This window comes from Mercenaria mercenaria, chromosome 12, assembly GCF_021730395.1.
Source record: "Mercenaria mercenaria strain notata chromosome 12, MADL_Memer_1, whole genome shotgun sequence".
Lineage (NCBI taxonomy): Eukaryota > Metazoa > Mollusca > Bivalvia > Venerida > Veneridae > Mercenaria > Mercenaria mercenaria.
The window spans coordinates 75,944,235-75,962,886 of NC_069372.1; the positions used below are offsets into that span (position 1 = coordinate 75,944,235).

General features: G+C 34.7%; 1 protein-coding gene across 1 annotated transcript; it reads right to left on the reverse strand.

Annotated features, from left to right (window-relative positions):
• Window positions 1–15,863: 15,863 nt before the first annotated feature.
• LOC128547606 (trichohyalin-like) lies at window positions 15,864–17,924 on the reverse strand. The gene has a single exon (XM_053520652.1). It carries the CDS (start codon window positions 17,922–17,924, stop codon window positions 15,864–15,866), a length of 2,061 nt encoding a protein of 686 aa, XP_053376627.1.
• Between the last annotated feature and the right edge of the window lie 728 nt (window positions 17,925–18,652).

Consider the following 18,652-nt stretch of genomic DNA (forward strand, 5'->3'; position numbering starts at 1 on the left):
CACTTCAGAACTAGATCCACCATCATCACCTTCTTCTGTGAAGTGCCTTGTGTGTCAAAAAGACAGACATATATATAAATCTGTCAATATGACAAAACTTTCGCCAAAACAGAGAACTAACATATTTTTATAAAAACAGGCATTATTATTACTTTTTTAAGTTTTGAATGTCACCAGCAAAAATAAAACCACCCCAAAGCACATGAGAAACTCATGATAGCTTTGACAGATGCTGCATCTGAGGCATGGGACACCGAAAGTGCATGCCTCCTCATGTGATGGTAATGCAGAATAACATAAAGACGATGAAATATCAGAAAGTTGAAACAGAAAACATAACACAAGGAGTAAATATACACCAGGCTCTTATATTTGATTGCAAAGTCTGTATCTTTTCCCCATTGCTTTCACAGGTATAGCAACGCTAAGAGAGTGTAAAAGCTGTTTGACAAAATCAAATTAATAGCAACTCAGAGTTAAGATATGCTTTTACGAGTCAAGTACAGTACATTTCATTGAGCATAATTGACATAAATGAATTGAAATTGTGAAATAAGAAAATTTGGTATTTTCTGCATTTTTCTCATGTCTTTTTCAGCAGTCAAGGGCAAATAAGTCACTTCTCAGACAAAGCACAGAAAAATCCCCATAATTCTACAATGTCTAGTCATTAACAAGTATTTTCAATAAATGGGATTTGTCTCTCTTCTTGTATTAAGAAATATTGTGGTTTTCCGCAAAGTTGGTAGATGCAAAATGTGCAAGCCTACAAAGTGCATATGAAGTGGCAAATTTTTGTAAAGGTATGCTGCAGAATCAAATGTCCTACACCATGTCAGTATGTGTTTATAGTGTACTCATTATACCCCTTTACTTTTAGTTCAGCTGATATATAAACCTTGAAATTCACCTATTTGTTATGTAAGGCAGGACAAGTATGGAATTACCCCACCCACACTTAAGACATAATTCTCTCAAAACTGAAGCTCCGATTGGCTAACTATTTATGGGATGTAAAATCCATTCATAAGGCTAACTGTTAGCAAAAATATATCAAAATCTGTTTGTACCAGGAAAACAGCCTTATGGAGACCGTCCCTTTGCCGCAACGTTCGCCGGAAGCCTGATATTTTGGTAAGGGTATGCATTCTCCTCTACGACCTATACATTCCAATACAATACTCTACTGACGGATACCGTACCATACTAAATCAGATAACCCTTCCCGTGAACCCCTTTGTTATTGCTGTCCGCCATTATCTGATAGATAGATAGATAATCATTTTATTATAATAAATATATTATACATATATTTACAGGTACGTTCCATCTATTATTTAATACACACTATATATGTTATGTTTTAGTTAAGTCATACATTGTTTTATCGTGCATTTGTAATATGCTTTTAATGTGAACTTGTATGTAATGTTTTACATGAACCTTTTGTTCTTGTTGTCCGCCATTATATGATAGATATGTAGATAATCATTGTATTATAATAAATATATTATACATATTAGGGATGGGAACGAATACTGAAATCAATATTCGAATATTCGGTTGGCCATATATATTCGAATATTCGGTTAGTTTTAATGGAAGCTTTAAATTCTTATTAAGTGATTGGCATATACACAACGTAGCGTGGATCGTCGTAAATAAGGCCAAAAAAATGTTTGTTTCGGGTAACCCGATCCTACATAGCGAAACCCGCTGATCCTAGCGTTTTATTTCACGATTCTGTCAGTATAATCATGAACATATTTAACTAATTCAGTGTTTTAGCTTCAAAATGATACAAAAAATCAAAACGATTAATTTAAACCGTCGCAATTTTATCTAAAAATAGCAGGTCGTCCCATTTAAACACGTGACGCGCTGTTGTATTACCGCCGCCATTTTGAAAAACTTCAATCGGCGTGTAAAAATCGCCGTGTAAAATGCAACTTGCAGCAAGTAAGGCAGACTTAAACTTCCTTCAACATGAACTTGTGCATCAATCCTACGTTTTTCTTGATTTTATTATTAACTACTTCAAAATTTAATTCGAATACGGCCGATTGCGGATGAAAACCGATTCTGCTGATGGTCTGAAACGTCGTACAAAATATTGTGAAAAGATCGACAATATCTACAAGTTTGGTATTGTTTTCGAAAAAAAAATTCTACAAGTTCAAGTTCAAATTTTATTGGCATAAATATCGGCAAAACTTTGCCTTTGGCCATTTACATAAAATATATACACACGGAATAAAGCAAAGACAGTATACATATAAAACATACAAAACATACAAACAACAAGAGAATATAGACAACGAAACATACAAATCCTGATAAACATGTAGGTTCACGAAATATTGGATATAAATTTATCAAAATGATTACGAAACAGTTAGAGATTTCAGAGTATTTTCACGCAGAGTAGTTGCGTCCCTAACAAAGTTTGCAAGTTTGTTCATTAGCTTGGTTTTACAAGAAGATAACAGGGCTACAAATTTACCTAAAGACGGCCATGAAATATTTCCTAAATGTTTCCTACGTAATTCAAAATATTTAGGACAGCACAATAAGAAATGGTATTCAGACTCAATGCAGTTAAGATTACACATTTTACAAAGCCGATTATTTCTATCAATACCGTTATATCTTCCAAATTCAATTTCAAGGGAATGTGCGCTCAATCTTAGTCGAGTTAAATACACTCTGGATGACTCATTTAACACTTTGTCTAAGTATTGTTCATACATAAATTCCTTTTTAAACTTACAGAAGTAGACAAGTTTAGACATGTTATGTATAGATGCACTCCAATCCTGTATATATTGGTCACGTATGCGTCTTTTAAAAGTCTGAAAGTAACTATGCTCAATATTATAGTTTTCCCTAACGTACCTTAAACCGAGATGATCAATAATGGAATGGATTTTTCGAGCCCAGCAGTTACCAGTAATAGTATTGCATTGGTCTCTATAAATATTATAAAGCGGAGATTCCCTGCTTTTCATTAGTTTTATCCAAAACTTAATCGAGCGCTCTTTTGCAATAATTGACAACGGAAATCTGCCTAGCTCATCGTACACCGCGTTATTAGGTGTAGATTGCCTAACTCCAAGTATACGCTTACAAAACTTTACATGAATTTTATCAATGTATTTAAAATTATAAGCACCCCACACTTCTGCGCCATACAATAAGATCGGTGCTACCATTGAATCAAAGAGAGATAACTTAGTTTTTATATCTAGCTTGACTTTATCAAACAATGATAAAAGATTATAGTATGCCTTAAGCGCTTGATCAGATAATACTTTTACAGCTTGCGACAAATTCCCCGTATATGTAAAATTCACACCCAGGTATGTAAAATTATCCACGATTTCTAAAGATTCACCATTAATGTAAAAGTTAATATCACGATTTTGTCGTCTTTTTTCAAAAACACATACTTTAGTTTTCTTAGTATTTATTTTTAATCCCCATTTTAAAGAGTATTCATAAATACTGTTTATCTGCGCTTGTAAACTAGCTGGGTCAGTTGTGAATAAAACAATGTCGTCAGCAAAAAGAATGAGATATCTGGATAGCAAGCTAATATTATTATCCGTAAGTGAGTCAAAATCAATAGATGAACTTATTTCATTGACAAAAAGGATAAAAAGTAAGGGAGATAATGGTTCTCCTTGTTTTAAACCAAGTGTAACATAAAAAAACTCAGACATATTCATAGTAGAGGACACTTTTACACAAGATTTCACACTGTAATAAATGGACTTGATCATAGTTACCATTTTCGAACTAACACCTGACTGTAACAATTTTATCCATAAAGCGTCTCTTATAACGGTATCAAAGGCTCGCTGATAATCTATAAAGACACACCAAAGCTTCTTATTTCTCGAAAGTACTTTCTGAATAATTGAATGCAACATAAAAATAGCATCAGCGGTTGAGCACTTATCACGAAAGCCAAATTGCGAGTCATTAAATACACTGTTATCTTCACACCACTTATTTATTCTGTTTCTCAAGGTTAGTGAAAAGATTTTTGCTAAAGTACTTATCAAAGTAATACCTCTATAGTTGGAAGGATCCTTACTATACCCCTTTTTATAGATAGGAACAATAATTCCTTTTGACCACAACTCTGGGTATATACCAGTGTTATATATATAGTTGTATATACTACACAAATACGGACTAATAAAGTTATTTGATTCAATGAAAAAATCCGCTACGATATTATCATAACCACAGCTTTTATTACGCTTTAAATGGGAAATAGTTTTCTGAATTTCGTTAACCGTGAATGGGACATCAAGCTCGTTAGTATCTAGAGTTACGTCACGTGCGGTACTGTTAAACTGATTAGGATCAAACTGGCAATGCGGTGTATTAGAAATGTCACGAAAATGTCTAGCAAAATCTTGCATACTTACATCACTGTTAACAGATGATTTACGTTTGAACTTATTAATATATTTCCAAAATGTCCGAGGCGATGTCTTGCTTAATGATGATAATTTAGTCTTTTCTTTATTAAAATATGATGCTTTGGCACGCCTTTTGGCTTTAGCAAAAGCTGAGCGACATTTCAAAAACTGAAGTTTATTAATCTCCGAGTCGTTTGAATTAAAAGCACGCTTAGCTTGCAAAAATGCGGACTTCGATAAGCGACAGTTATCATTGAACCATGCAGATTTACTCGCTTTAGGTACCTTTTTATTGGAGCAGCTTTTTCCGAAATGATTAAAAGAAATTGAACATACAACGTTTGAAAAAACATCAATACACTGGTTAATATCGATTTCACCGGCAGTTAGTTTGGCAGTAACATCCTCAAATAAATCCTTTTTGCTATAGACACTCGTTAACAATTCTTCGGATTTTGCAGGATCCCATGCAATTTTATCAAAAGTTACAAAACGATTGTCACACAAACAATTTATATCGCAAGATAGCGAAAATAACACAGGGCAGTGATCGGAAAACTCAAGTAAATCTGATACACACATGTTATGTATATATTTAAAATTGTCATAGCTAGTGATCAAATAGTCAACGGTACTTTGAACAGACTGGTTTCTATAAATGGAATGAAAAGTACATAAACCTTGCTCTAATCGCCCGTTGGCAATAATAATACCATTCTCCTTACAAAGAGTTAACAGTTTAGAGCCGTAATAGTTCACGTGCTTGTCATGATTCACGCGCACAGGTAAATCTGTTATTTGTGGATAAGGCAAAATATCAATGTAGCGATCAAGATGTATATCATTGACATAGTCGAGCTGCTCGCCCGTGCGTGAATTTAAATCCCCTGTGACATAAACAATGCCAATGTCACTATATTTGCGAATGTCATTTGATAAATGTTCGAAAAAATCAAACTCAAATAACGAGGAATTTACATTGGAATATACAGTACTATTTTCAGGAGGAATATAACATAGGCAAATATAAATATCGTCAGTAGAACAGGTAAATTCTTTCTTTAGTTTAAACCAGATAATTCCATTTTCATTCATATTTTCCAGAAACAATGCATTACGAAAACGTTCACTATAATAAACAATAACACCACCGCTGTCGCGTTTGGCTTTACGGTTAGCTTTGGGTCGAGCACCAACAAAATAGTCATATCCTTCAATTTTTACAACTTGTTACATAAAACAGGCACCAATAAAAATGAACAAAAGATAAAAAGATATCACATTTACGCCTAATACAAACTGTTAATCCGTAGCGATAACCCCAGGTAATTATGCATTGCAATTTTCTTGTTAACTGGACATCTTTTGACATGCATCTGACACATTGACGCCTGTTGCAAACTGTTAATAAGTAACGATGGCCCCTGCCAATTATGCATTGCTATTTTCTTGTTAATTGTTAATTAATCTTTTGATACGTGATAAACTAAATGACATGGTTTTATTCTGTAGAATTAGCATGCTCATATTGCCCAAAATCAATGATACTTATTTTGTAAAAAAAAATATACAATAATTTACGAATATTCGAATTTGATTTTCATATTCGAATATTCGACCGATATTCGAATATTCGAACATTCGTTCCCATCCCTAATACATATATTTACAGACTTCCTCATACAGAAGCCATATGTAAGAATCAAAACACTGTAATGACGTCATTCCTTTGTACTCGCAGTGCTGTATTTTTAGACGGATTGTCGAAGACAATTCCGTCCAGTGGAACCACAATAATACATATACGAATTTCGGCTTGATCGATTTTTTGATAACCATCATATATTTCACACTCCGCCGAAAGAAAATTGTTCTCAAATGGCAGCACATAGAACATCGAAATTAACACGCTTCACTGCGCGCTTAATTGAATGCTGACGATTAGTGTAGTATAAACGCGAGCAGGCGATGTACACGATGACCAATAAACGAGACAGTGTTCTTATCGCTGGAAGACGGATTTTTCATTGAATATTTTACATCAATGGAATTCTAAAATAAATTAGCTGTACTAAAAATTCAGAATTTAGAGGAAGTAAAAGCTCGGCTATTTGTTATTTTTAATCACCACAAAGAAGTGAGATAGAACAATAGAACGTTGATAGATGCTTTTGATAATCAAAGGAAGTTTTCAGTGATTTATGATATACTTGGGAATTTATTGAGAAAGGGATTTATTATATTGCCGAATATTTCTTAGCTCTTGGTAAATCTGTAAAAGTTATAACTATTTTCAGAGCAAAAACAAAATATTTCGTGCTCAAATGATTTGTCTATTACAGTCTATTTTAATTTGCAACAAGGTAACCAGTTATATGTCTAATCCTTAAAAGTCTGATCGTCCCTGCTATAATTAGTGACCTTAGAAAATGTGTTTCAGTTCTGTTCCCTATGTTATTATAGTTTGATGTATATTTGCCCAATAGTTATTACAAAATTTATGATTGTTTTGTAATTGTGTATCTGTGTCTACATGCACAATTGTGCAGTCTGATCGTGATAGTCTGCATTGTTTATATTTAGTCTTTAAATTCACAATGAACATAGACATTTGGAATGGATACACTGTTGTAAAAAACAACATCAAAACAAGAGTTTACTAGTTTAACAGTCCCAACAGAAAAGGGACATTGCTGATCTCGGACCTGACAGAGTCAATACATTTCAAGACAATCCGTCCTGCAGTATTTACAATGCTTTGATTAATATTGGACTGCTTTCAGTGGGACTCAGTACTGTATTTACCTCGTGGAGTCCAATAAGACAAACAAATACATTTCAGCAGTCCGATATTATAACACAGTACTAAAAAAAAGAAAAAAAAAAAGAAAAAAGAAAATTAATATCAAAACAAAGCTTCATGTATTGATGCTGAATCAATATGGAAGTAATCGTAAAATACTTAAAATATTAACATCATACATTTTTTTTGCATGTGTCCGCTTATTTTACTCCCTAAACAACACCCTCTTTGAGCAACAACTTCCCTGGAAAAATATTGTTTAGGCATTTTGCAAGAATTTGACCAATCTTAATAAAAATCGGTTTTATAGGACCAGTGATGATTTCCCGACTAGTCATATAGTCCAAATTTCTCTCTATTGAATGAAGCTTGCATTAACTGCCTGTCTGAAACGAAATCAAAAGTGCCTTACTGTCAAAACATTACGCCCGTCATCGAACTTAATCCGAGAGTGTCTTGGGCGATTTGGGTGGTTATCGATCTTCGCGAGATATCATGCCCACAAACGTTGTCAGCAAGTTTGGTGAAGATCGGATGAAAACTGTTCAACTTAGAGAGCGGACAGGGATAAATTCGAAGTTTTTCGAGTAATGCAAGGGCCATAATCAAAGAGTGTCTTTGGCGATTTGGATGGTTATCAAACTTGGCCGAGATATTATGCCCACAGACAGTTTCAGCAAGTTTGGTGAAGATCGGATGAAAAGTTTGACTTAGAAAGCGGACAAGTCAAAATTCGCACTTTTTCGAGTAATTCAAGGGACATAATCTAAGAGTGTCTTGGCGATTTGGCTGGGTATAGAACTTGGCCGAGATATTATGCCTACAAATATTGTCAGCAAGTTTAGTGAAGATCGGATGAAAACTGTTTGACTTAGAGAGCGGACATGCTTTGGACGCCGATCGGCCGCCGCCACGGGTGTTCACATAATACGCCCTGTTACTGCTACTACTGAACACGTTTAATTTCAGTCAGTCTTTAAATGCCATTCTAATAGATGCATGTGCTGTCCTTATCTTAATTGTAATTCGACAATACGCTCTACTGTTAATAAAAGAAATTTCAGTTTAAATATTCATTCAGACATTTCTTGAAATTCCTCTGATGTTATCTATGTTCTTACATGAAATGCCCATAATTGTAGTATTACAGTATGTTGGGCAAACGAATCGACCTCTTGAAACCAGATTTCGGGAACACTGTTACAAAATTCGTAATGAGAATAAATTTCGAAACTTCTTATTCAATCATTTTCGTGAAACTGGACAATCGATTAAAGATGTTTCTGTTCGAGCTGTTGAAAAATTAAAATATGGAGTTAACATGACGTCTGGTTTCAAAGCTAAACTCAGACATGTCTCTGAACTTAAATGGATTAAATTTCTACAAACACACTTTCCATTAGGTTTAAATGATAACATTTAAAGGCCTAGATTTTGGCAGTGGGCCAAGGGATTTTTGTCTTCACCAGCACAGTTGGGGGCTAATGACCATCACAGTATGGCTCCAATAAACAAGGGTCATTGTTTATTGGAGAGTCAGTCTACCTTACAAGTGTATCTATTAGTGAGAAGGGGAAACGATGTAATTTATTTTAAATTAATGAATAATTGGTAACTTTTAAAGTTATACTAATTTTTTTGGCATTTCTATGTAAAAAAAAATATTTTTTGATCAAACACAATAATAAAATAATCAGAAACTTATTTTCACAATAATGAAATAATGAGAAACTTACTGAAAGAAACATGCAAATTTTTATTTTTTCAAATTCTGTCTGGAGAATTGTGATATTTCTGAAAAATGTGACTTTCACTCATCTAAAGTTTGCAGAATACTTTAAATAACGTTTGTCTAAATTGAAAACAGAATGTGAATTTCAAAGTTACAAAGCAAAGAATGAAAAAAGTCCCTTTTGACAACATACTGAAAATGAAAATTGAATATAGATGGAACACAATAATTTTATATTCAAATAATGTTGATTACATGAATACATGTCTGAATAAAGGTTGTGTCACATAGCACAACACAAACACGAAACGAGTCTATACATTTTTGATGTTTATTTACACAGTAGGATATTTCGTACATAACTTTCATGATTCATTTTGTAACTTCTTAAGTCTTAACAAATGTCATATCTAAAGCCTAACTTAATCTTAATATCTACGAGACCCATTTCCTAGGTCTCAGTCCAGCCGGACCCCTAAGCCCTTCTGACCACTTCTGCTATCTAAATATCTGTAGCTCTATTATATAGCTATATCATAACATCAGTTATATTTATTGTCTGACAATTTGACGTACAAAACGTGAGGATGTGATATAATAAACAATTACAAATATGCACCAACAATATATCAACTTGACAGGTGTGTAGCTGGTGTACTGTCTAACCTAACTGATTATTTTACATACATGAAAATCAATTTCCAAATCGAAAAATATTGTTTGTCAGCATAAAGAACTCAGGAAGTTTTCACTATCATTATTATTTTCAACATTATTACTGTATCTTTTATCATCCTATATGTAATATAATAGTAGTAATAATAATAATAATAATAATATACCCATGATAATGATAATAATAATAATAATAATAATAATGAGAATAATAATAATAATTATGATTATGATTATTTCTATTATTATTATTATCATTATTATAACATTAAAGTAATAGTTATTATCATCTACATAATATCAAAATAATAATTATTATTATTATCATTCCACATTTACAGAAGAAAAATTAATTTCTTTCAACTCCACTGCACACATCTTCATGGTCTAGTTGGGGTCCCTGCTGTGCTAATTGCCCTCTAATCAGTTGCTATTACATAATCGCTGATAAGCAGCAGATAAGATGGGAGTTGTATATTGGATTTGGGGGGGTACACTTATATAGTAGTGAATCTAGGCCTTTAACAAAAGAGAAATATCTCAAAAGTTTCTGGAATCAATATATTCTCCATCTATTCCCCAAGAAGACGCAGAACTCGTTCTCATTGGGTTCGGCGAAATGGGAATATCAAACGTAAACTCCGCAAAAGAATGACTGTCGCTGATTGCAATGTCACGGGGCTATTTGTTTATTGCGGGTTCTTGTACATATGAGATGGGCGCTGTAAATATATATAATAATATATTTGGACAATGTATATTTATTGTTCATACAACAACAATAATGGCGGATGACATAACAAAGGGTTCATTACACATATGTCAACGGTGTTCAATAAATGTCATCAAATGTACTTTAAAACAATATATCAGTTACATTTAAAAGCCTTAGTTATTTAGAACACATATTTATGTAACTAACAATATATATTAGGACATCAGAACATACCTGTAAATATATATAATAATATATTTGGACAATGTATATTTATTGTTCATACAACAACAATAATGGCGGATGACATAACAAAGGGTTCATGGGAAGGGCCAAGGGAGATGATAAGTATAACTCTGGATTAGTGCAAGTGATACGACCTACGATAGTAATGTTACAGCTTACGAATTGACTAATGACTACTACTGACTGCTAACTACGTGACAACAAATAGATTCTAATACAGTACGTTCCTGAAAGTATAAAATAGGTAAATAATGGCATTTGAGACATGTTTCATGTTGATAATATTATTTGCGTCCTATGACATCATTCTCGCCTTTGTGAAAATGTCGTCCCCGACATTGCCTATAATACAGTACGTTCTGAACATTAAACAATATAAAATACTTATCAAAATAAAAAAAGCTATATGTTACTTGCATATGACTAGCATATATGCAAAATACCCTGAGGTAAATGATTAAATAAATGCATATATATGATTAGAGATATTCAAATGTTCAAATACATGGATGGAAGAATGAATGAATGAATGATTGAATGAATGTATGAATAAATGAATGAAAGAATGATTGAATGAATGTACATACATATGTATGTATGTATGTATGTATGTATAAAAAATTGAATGAATGAATGAATGAATGAATGAATAAGATGTAATAATGTGACTACAAACATATTGTTAGTGTAATCTCTAATTACAAAAATAAATGTTGCAATACCGTCACATCACCACAACAGTCAAATTTATGCAAATGTCAAGATATCTAATTTCTAAATGATAATGTATTCTATAAATGCATATTTGAACATTTTGCATAAACACATATCTATCAATACAGTCACTATAATACATGTGAATAGTTGAATACAATTAATACAATATCACCTTACTCCAAATGCATGGTGAAAATTTTCAGCTACCAATCTTTATTCCTCCTTGAATTATGTAATAAATACAAACATTTCAAACATTTCATTGCATCACTCAACGAACATCAGATATCTCCTTTAGACATATCTTGCGACACATACTTCTTTTCAAACTTGCAAACTTCTTGATAACTGAAACAACATGAAAATGAATAATCCGCCTTCACAATTATTCACAATATGAATCGGTAAAAGATATTAAAATAATTCACCATGAAGTTGTTCAAACAGTTCCTGCTTCATGTGAACAAGTTCATTCAGTTCAAATTCTAAAACATTCCTATCTATATCTATTCCATTTAAAACGTGTAGTATGACATTTATACTTGTATCATTTCAGTCCTTCGCTGAGATTATCACAGGTAAGTCTTTCAGGTGGTCTTTTCTTCCTTTGTGGACGAGTTTCGCTCCTTTCTTCCTCTGATTCACTTTCCATTTCAGTTAGATCATCCTGTACGTTTTCGTCAAGAATTTCATCAAGGTAAGTACCACTGTGGTAAGTATTTTCTTTTTCAGCTTGCTGTATATCGGCTTGATTATTTCTGAAGGACGGTGATGGCAAAGAAAAGAAAGGTAACAACATATTGCGATGTAACTTTCTTATCCTAGACTTTGGTTTGTTTTCCTGTTGGACCTCAAACACTGGTATATCATTGTTTTGTTGTCTGAGAACAACGTAAACATTGTTTTCCCAAGTGTCTGCCAATTTCTGACGTCCTTTCAGTCCGACGTTGCGTACAAGGACACGGTCACCTTGTTCCAAAGCAGCATACCTTACTCGTCTGTCGTAGATTTCCTTATAGCGTTGTCCTTTCTTGGTGGCTTCTTTGTTGGCAATATCGTATGCTGATTTAAGTCGAGACTGAAGTTTCTCAACATAATGTGAGGAACTGACTCTTTCTCCGTCGTCAAGTGAGGGCAGTCCAAGAAAGGCATCTACTGCAAGGCGTGGATGACGACCAAACATGAGGTAGAAAGGTGAGTATCCCGTACTCTCATTTATTGTGGCATTGTAGGCATGGGTCAGTGTAGACACGTGGGCCTTCCAGTCGGCTTTCTGGTAATCTTCAAGTGTGCCAATCATGTTCAAAAGTGTTTGATTGAACCTCTCTACTTTACCATTGCACATAGCGTGATACGGTGTCGTCCTGCTTTTTGCCATGCCAACCATGTCACATAAACTTTGAATAACCTTTGATTCAAAATTTTCCCCTCTATCGCTATGTAGTTTGGCTGGAAATCCGTAATGGACAAAGAACTTCTCGTACAATGACTTGGCTGTGGTGTTTGCCGTCTGGTTTTTGGTAGGGATTGCTTGTGAGTATCGACTGAAATGATCGGAGATCACCAGGATATTTTCAAATCCTCCTTTTGACCTATCAACAGTGAGGTAATCGATACAGACCAGCTCCATTGGTGCACTTGTAGAAATTGGAACAAGCTCAGCTGCAACTGTGGGAGCAGTTTTCCTTCGAATGCACCTACCACATTGCTGTACTTTAGTCCTGATGTATTTGTCCATACCGGGCCAATAGAACCGACGTTTGATCAGATACAAAGTGCGATCTCTCCCTTGATGACCCAAGTCTGAATGGTAAGCGTGGAAGACTTCATCTCTTAGCTGCCACGGAAGGATAAGCTGTAGACAGGATTCTCCTTTGACTTGACCTTTGCGATATAGAACACCATCCTTGAATTGCAATTTGTCCAGGTCACGGTACAAAAACATATTTATACCCAAAGTTTTTGCGTCTTTCAGGGATGGTTTATGGCTCATCTGGATAGCATCAATGAGTGCTTTGATTGACGGATCTTGTTGTTGGGCCTTTATCCAGTCATATGATTTAACAGACACACGCTTGAGAAAATCGTCTGGAATTTCATCTTCAAGTGGTAGTTGGTCATCATCAGACAGCAGAAGTAATGTCTCGGCGATAGGCTGGTCTTGTGTTACTGCAAAAGATATTGCTTTCAGCACTTCTGGGAAGACGATATGTTGTTCATCTCCAACATCTTGTACTGTTGTAACCCTTGAGAGACCATCGGCATCATTATTCAGTTTACCACTGCGGTACTTCATGATGCAGTTGTAATTAGCTAACTCTGCTACCCAACGATGTCCAACAGCATCCAGTTTGGCTGACGAAAAAACGTAACATAGTGGATTATTGTCTGTCAGAACTTCAAACGATGCACCGTAGAGGTAGTCGTGAAATTTGTCCACTATGGCCCATTTCAACGCCAGGAATTCCAATTTGTGGGCTGGATAGTTTTTCTCTGATGGCTTAAGACTTCTGCTGGCATATGCTACAACGCGGTCTATACCATTGTATTCTTGATAAAGAACTGCTCCTAAACCAGTACCAGAGGCATCAGTGTGAAGTTTAAATGGCTTAGAATAGTCCGCATATGCTAGGATTGGTGGAGTAGTAAGTTTCTGCACTATTGTGTCAAACGCCATCTGTTGTTCAGGTCCCCAGGTGAATGAAGACTTCTTACGTTTCGTTTTGTTTTTCTTATTTGTAGATTGTCCTACCAGAAGATCATTAAGAGGGCGTACAATGCTGGCATACCCACGGATAAAACGTCTATAGTATCCAGTGAAACCTAAGAATGCACGTGTGTCCTTGATGGATTTAGGAATTGGCCACTTTTTCACTGCTTCGATCTTGTCGGGGTCCGTTTCTATACCATCTTCAGAGACGACATGACCAAGATATGTTACTCTAGATTTGAAAAACTCACATTTTGATGCTTTTAATTTCAGATTGTGTTTTTCAAGCCGAGAAATGACAGCATCGAGACGTTGAAGATGTTCTTCGAATGTTGTCGAGAAAATTACGACATCATCTAAATAGATTAGACAATCCCGCAAGTTCATCTCGCCCATGCATCTTTCCATGACCCGTTGAAAGGTAGCTGGGGCGTTACAGAGCCCAAAAGCCATGCGATTGAACTCGAAGAAACCCAGCGTTCCTACCTGGAAGGCTGTCTTTTGTTTATCATCCTCCTCAATATCGATTTGCCAGTATCCACTCCTTAGATCAAGTTTAGTGAAATACTTCGATCCTGACAAAAGATGGAGGGTGTCTTCGACTCTTGGAATAGCATAAGCATCTTTCTTGGATCTGCTGTTCAATTTGCGATAGTCCACGCAGAATCTAATGGTACCGTCCTTCTTCCGGACTATAACAACGTTTGATGAAAATGGACTTTGACTGTCTCTTATTGCTCCAGCATTTAGCATTTCTTTCAGATGTTCTCGAACTTCTTGAAAAAGTGCAGGTGGAATGCGTCTATGCGGTTCTTTAAATGGTTCTTCATTTTCTAATTTAATTTTGTGTTTTGTGAGATCGCAGGAGCCAAGATCTGTAATGTTTCTGGAAAAGATATGCTTCCATTTCATCAAAAAGGTAGTGACTGTTTGTTTTTGTTCTTCTGTTAACTTTGATTCACTTAAGTCTATTTCTTGTATATGTACCTTATCTTTTTCATTTTCTTTTTCAGATTGCGTTTGCTGATGGACCTGTGCAGTGCTGGACGTCTTGTTTTCAACGAGTGGATGATGTCTAAGAATGTTGACTTCGTGGAGTTCACATAAATTTGCTTTTTCAGGAATCTCTACAGCTTTTGCTGACATGTTAAAAACTCTTACAGGTACTCGTGCTGTATTTCCGGGATCGTCTAGTTTAACCACTCTAGGACAAACTGTAAATCTACTTGAGTATCCTTTTTCAGATGGTTCTGTTACAACGGATTCACAGTCCTTCATTTTTCTTACAAAACCAGTAATTTGTTTTGTTTCCATAGGTTGTAGAGTAAAACGTTGCGTTGATTTGACAATTCCAACCGAAGAAGAACAAGTCGCTTTAAAAGCCATATTCCATACTTCCGGAATTTCTGTAGTGGCATCATCCATTTCTGCTTGAAGTTGACGTATAATGTTTGTTCCAACGATGACAGGTACATTCGAATTATAATCAGTTCTTGGAACAATAAGTGCTGGTATGGTGAAACATCTATCACATAAAACGGAGACTTTTAGGTCAACTTCTACATAACCTAGGAAAGGAAGCTTCTCTCCATTTGCACTTGAAACTTCTAGATTAAAGTCTTCTAATGGAAGTAGTTCTGGTTTTGGATCCATATCTTTGAAAAATTCTACTGATATTGTTGTGATCATTGATCCTGTATCAATTAGTCCCATTGTCTTTATACCTTCTATTTCAACTTCGCTTTCATTAGTTGATCCAACCATTCTTTGAAATAAATTTCCTTTAGGGCTTTGTTTCACATTGTCTCTAATCTGCCCTCCGATAGAGACATTTACTGGTTTAAAGATGGTTTCTTACTTTGGTCTGCTTTCTGGTTCTGTTCACTTTCATCTTTTGCTTGACTTTGCTTTGAATGGTCGTTTCCTCTACCTATTCCTCTTTGTCCTCTGACACCTTGATTCCTATAACCAAATCTCCCTTTTGGCCTTCTATTACTCATATATCTGTTTGGTGTTCTATTTTGTAAGAAGTTCGGTGGACCATATTGCTTTTGTACTTTCATAGTTTTCATCTGATCTTCCAGCTCCTTCATTCTGTCTAAAAGTTTATCAAGCTTTGCATCAGTTTCTGTGTTTGTTCTAACTGGCTGCTGAATTGTAGACTTTACACCCTCTGTGTATTCTGGCACTGTCGTGTTATCTTTCTTCTTCCTTGTTTCAATTTCTTCTTCTTCTCGCCGTGCTTTCTTTCTCAACATTTCAAATGTATCTTTTGATTCAAATGATACTCTCAGTGCTTCTTTTAATTTTTCTGACTGTAAACCTTTCCAAAATTTTCTCTTCAACATGTCGTTTCGATTCAGCTCGTCGACATCACCTTTTTCAACAACTCTTTGGAACAGATTTTCAATTCTAATGCCCCAATCTGAACTTGATTCTGTTGGGTTTTGCCATGCAGAAAAGAAGTCTTGGAGAAGAGTGTCTGATTCTTTTAAACTTCCATATACTTCTTCCAATTTTTCCATCAGTTCACTTGTTGATGCTGTTGGATTCATTGATAACAGTATCTTTCTTGTCTGTCCTTTCAATGAATTCCTTATTGCTTGTGCTAGAACTTTCTCTTGATACATCTTAGACTTTATTAAACATGACACTTCCATTTTCCAATCTTCATAATTCTTTCCTTCAAAGGCGGGTAAATATGGCTTTCCAAGTAATGCCTTTTCAATTGTAAGTGTCTCTACTTTATGTTCTGTTTTATCTGTAACCGGTTTATCTGTTTTCTTGGATTCTTTCTGAGCTATTCTCTTTATTGTCTCATTTTCTTTCAATTTTAAAATTTTAATTCTCTTGTCCATGGCTAATTCTCCTGCAACCGATTCGTCAAATAAGGATTTAAGTTTTTCACTCTCTTTTACTTTTTCATCTACTTCTTTCTCTTTCAGTTCCAGTAACTGAATACTTCTTAATAACATTTCCTCTTCTTTTCGTTTTCTTTCTTTCTGTAGACTTAATTGTTTATTCTTCTCAATCATTTGTTGGATCTGTTTTTCATGCTCAGCTTTCAACTGATCTAAACGTCTTCTTTCTGCTTCAATCTGCTTTATGCTGTTTTGGTATTCTAATATCTCACTGTCACTAATTCCATCAGGATTTGCACTAGTATCTTCATATTTCACTCTGTCTGTTCCTTTAACCGAAACTATCGTTTCCTCTTCAGGGGTTATTCTATAGTGATACCGTCTAGCAGGTGTTGTTATCTCCTTCTCCTTCGTGTTTGTATGGTGTTCTCTTCTTTCAGACTGTATCATTTGCCTTCTTGATGTTTGTCTATGGTATAATGTTTCACAGGGGTCAGTGTTTATGGTTACCCTCTTTATTGGTGTTCTGTTTCTATTTGAGTTATTATCATTCCCGACGACATCCATTTCTTCACCTCTTTCGGCGTCCTCTTCATGTAACTCTGTTAATCTTTGGTCCAGCGCATCTATTTCAGCAGATAAGTCTAAGGACGATTCTGCATCGTTTTCTATTTGAGTTTCACAAACTGGAGATTTTCTTGGAGATTCTTGATCAAAATATCCAGTCTCATCCAATGTACAAAACGAACCATTTCTAGGATCTTGTTCATTTTGAACCTCTTCCATTTCACTATATTCTACCTCATCTGGGTAATAAGAACTCTCTTCTCTATCATCATTGGATGTGTGCATTCTCCTTATTGATGTCTCTTTTTCTCTTTGCAATAACAACATTTGTCTTTGTCTTTGAATTAATTTCATTTGTTCCTCCTTATCATACTCTGCTTTTTCCTTCTGCAATCTTTCTATCTCTTCCTGTAAAGCTTCTCTCCTCTTATACCTTAACTGACGTTCAGTGAAATATTCTGCCATTGTGATACTTTATAATTCAAAGTTTCAATTCACATTGAAAAAACTTATATTCTCCTTCTTCATTCACTTCAGCTTGTTCACTTCTTATTAACTACACCAGCTATAAACTAATTTCACTTTCTTCTTCACTTTTGCTTTTCACTTTTCACTATAACTTCACACCTCTTCACTTTGTTAAACTCTGTGCTATGCAAATTGACACCCTTGATCAATATCAGTCTTTTTGCAAGCTTCTTTCTCCTTTCAACTCTTTTGTGTTACAATAAAAGGTATCCTCTTCACTATTTCTCTTCACTATAACTTATACTTCTTCACTTTGTTACAGTTAAGTTGATTGATACATTTTATCAAATTTCAGTCTTTGTTTTCAAGTTTCCTTCTCTTTATTTTATATTCAACTGTTTTGTTTTACAACAACATGTACCCTCTTCACTATTTCTCTCCACTTTTGTTTTCAATAATAGCTTTAAGCTATTCACTATTTCATTTTATCTCTTGAATGATAGCTTTGAAATAGTTTCCTTATTTATGTTATTTTATCAGCATCTTTCATCACTTATTTCATCAAGTGTATTTTCTCTTGATCAGCTTTAAGCTACTTCCATATAGTTAGCTTTCACTCTTCTTTCAAAACTTTTCCTTTCAATGATCACAATAGTAAAGCTTTAACACAGTTCTTGTTTTCCTTTATAAATATTCAGGGTATAACAGCTTTAAACTACTTTCAT

Bases quoted from the DNA above. Each gene is read 5' to 3' on its own strand.
- LOC128547606 (XM_053520652.1), bottom strand. From the start codon at position 17,924: ATGGCAGAATATTTCACTGAACGTCAGTTAAGGTATAAGAGGAGAGAA.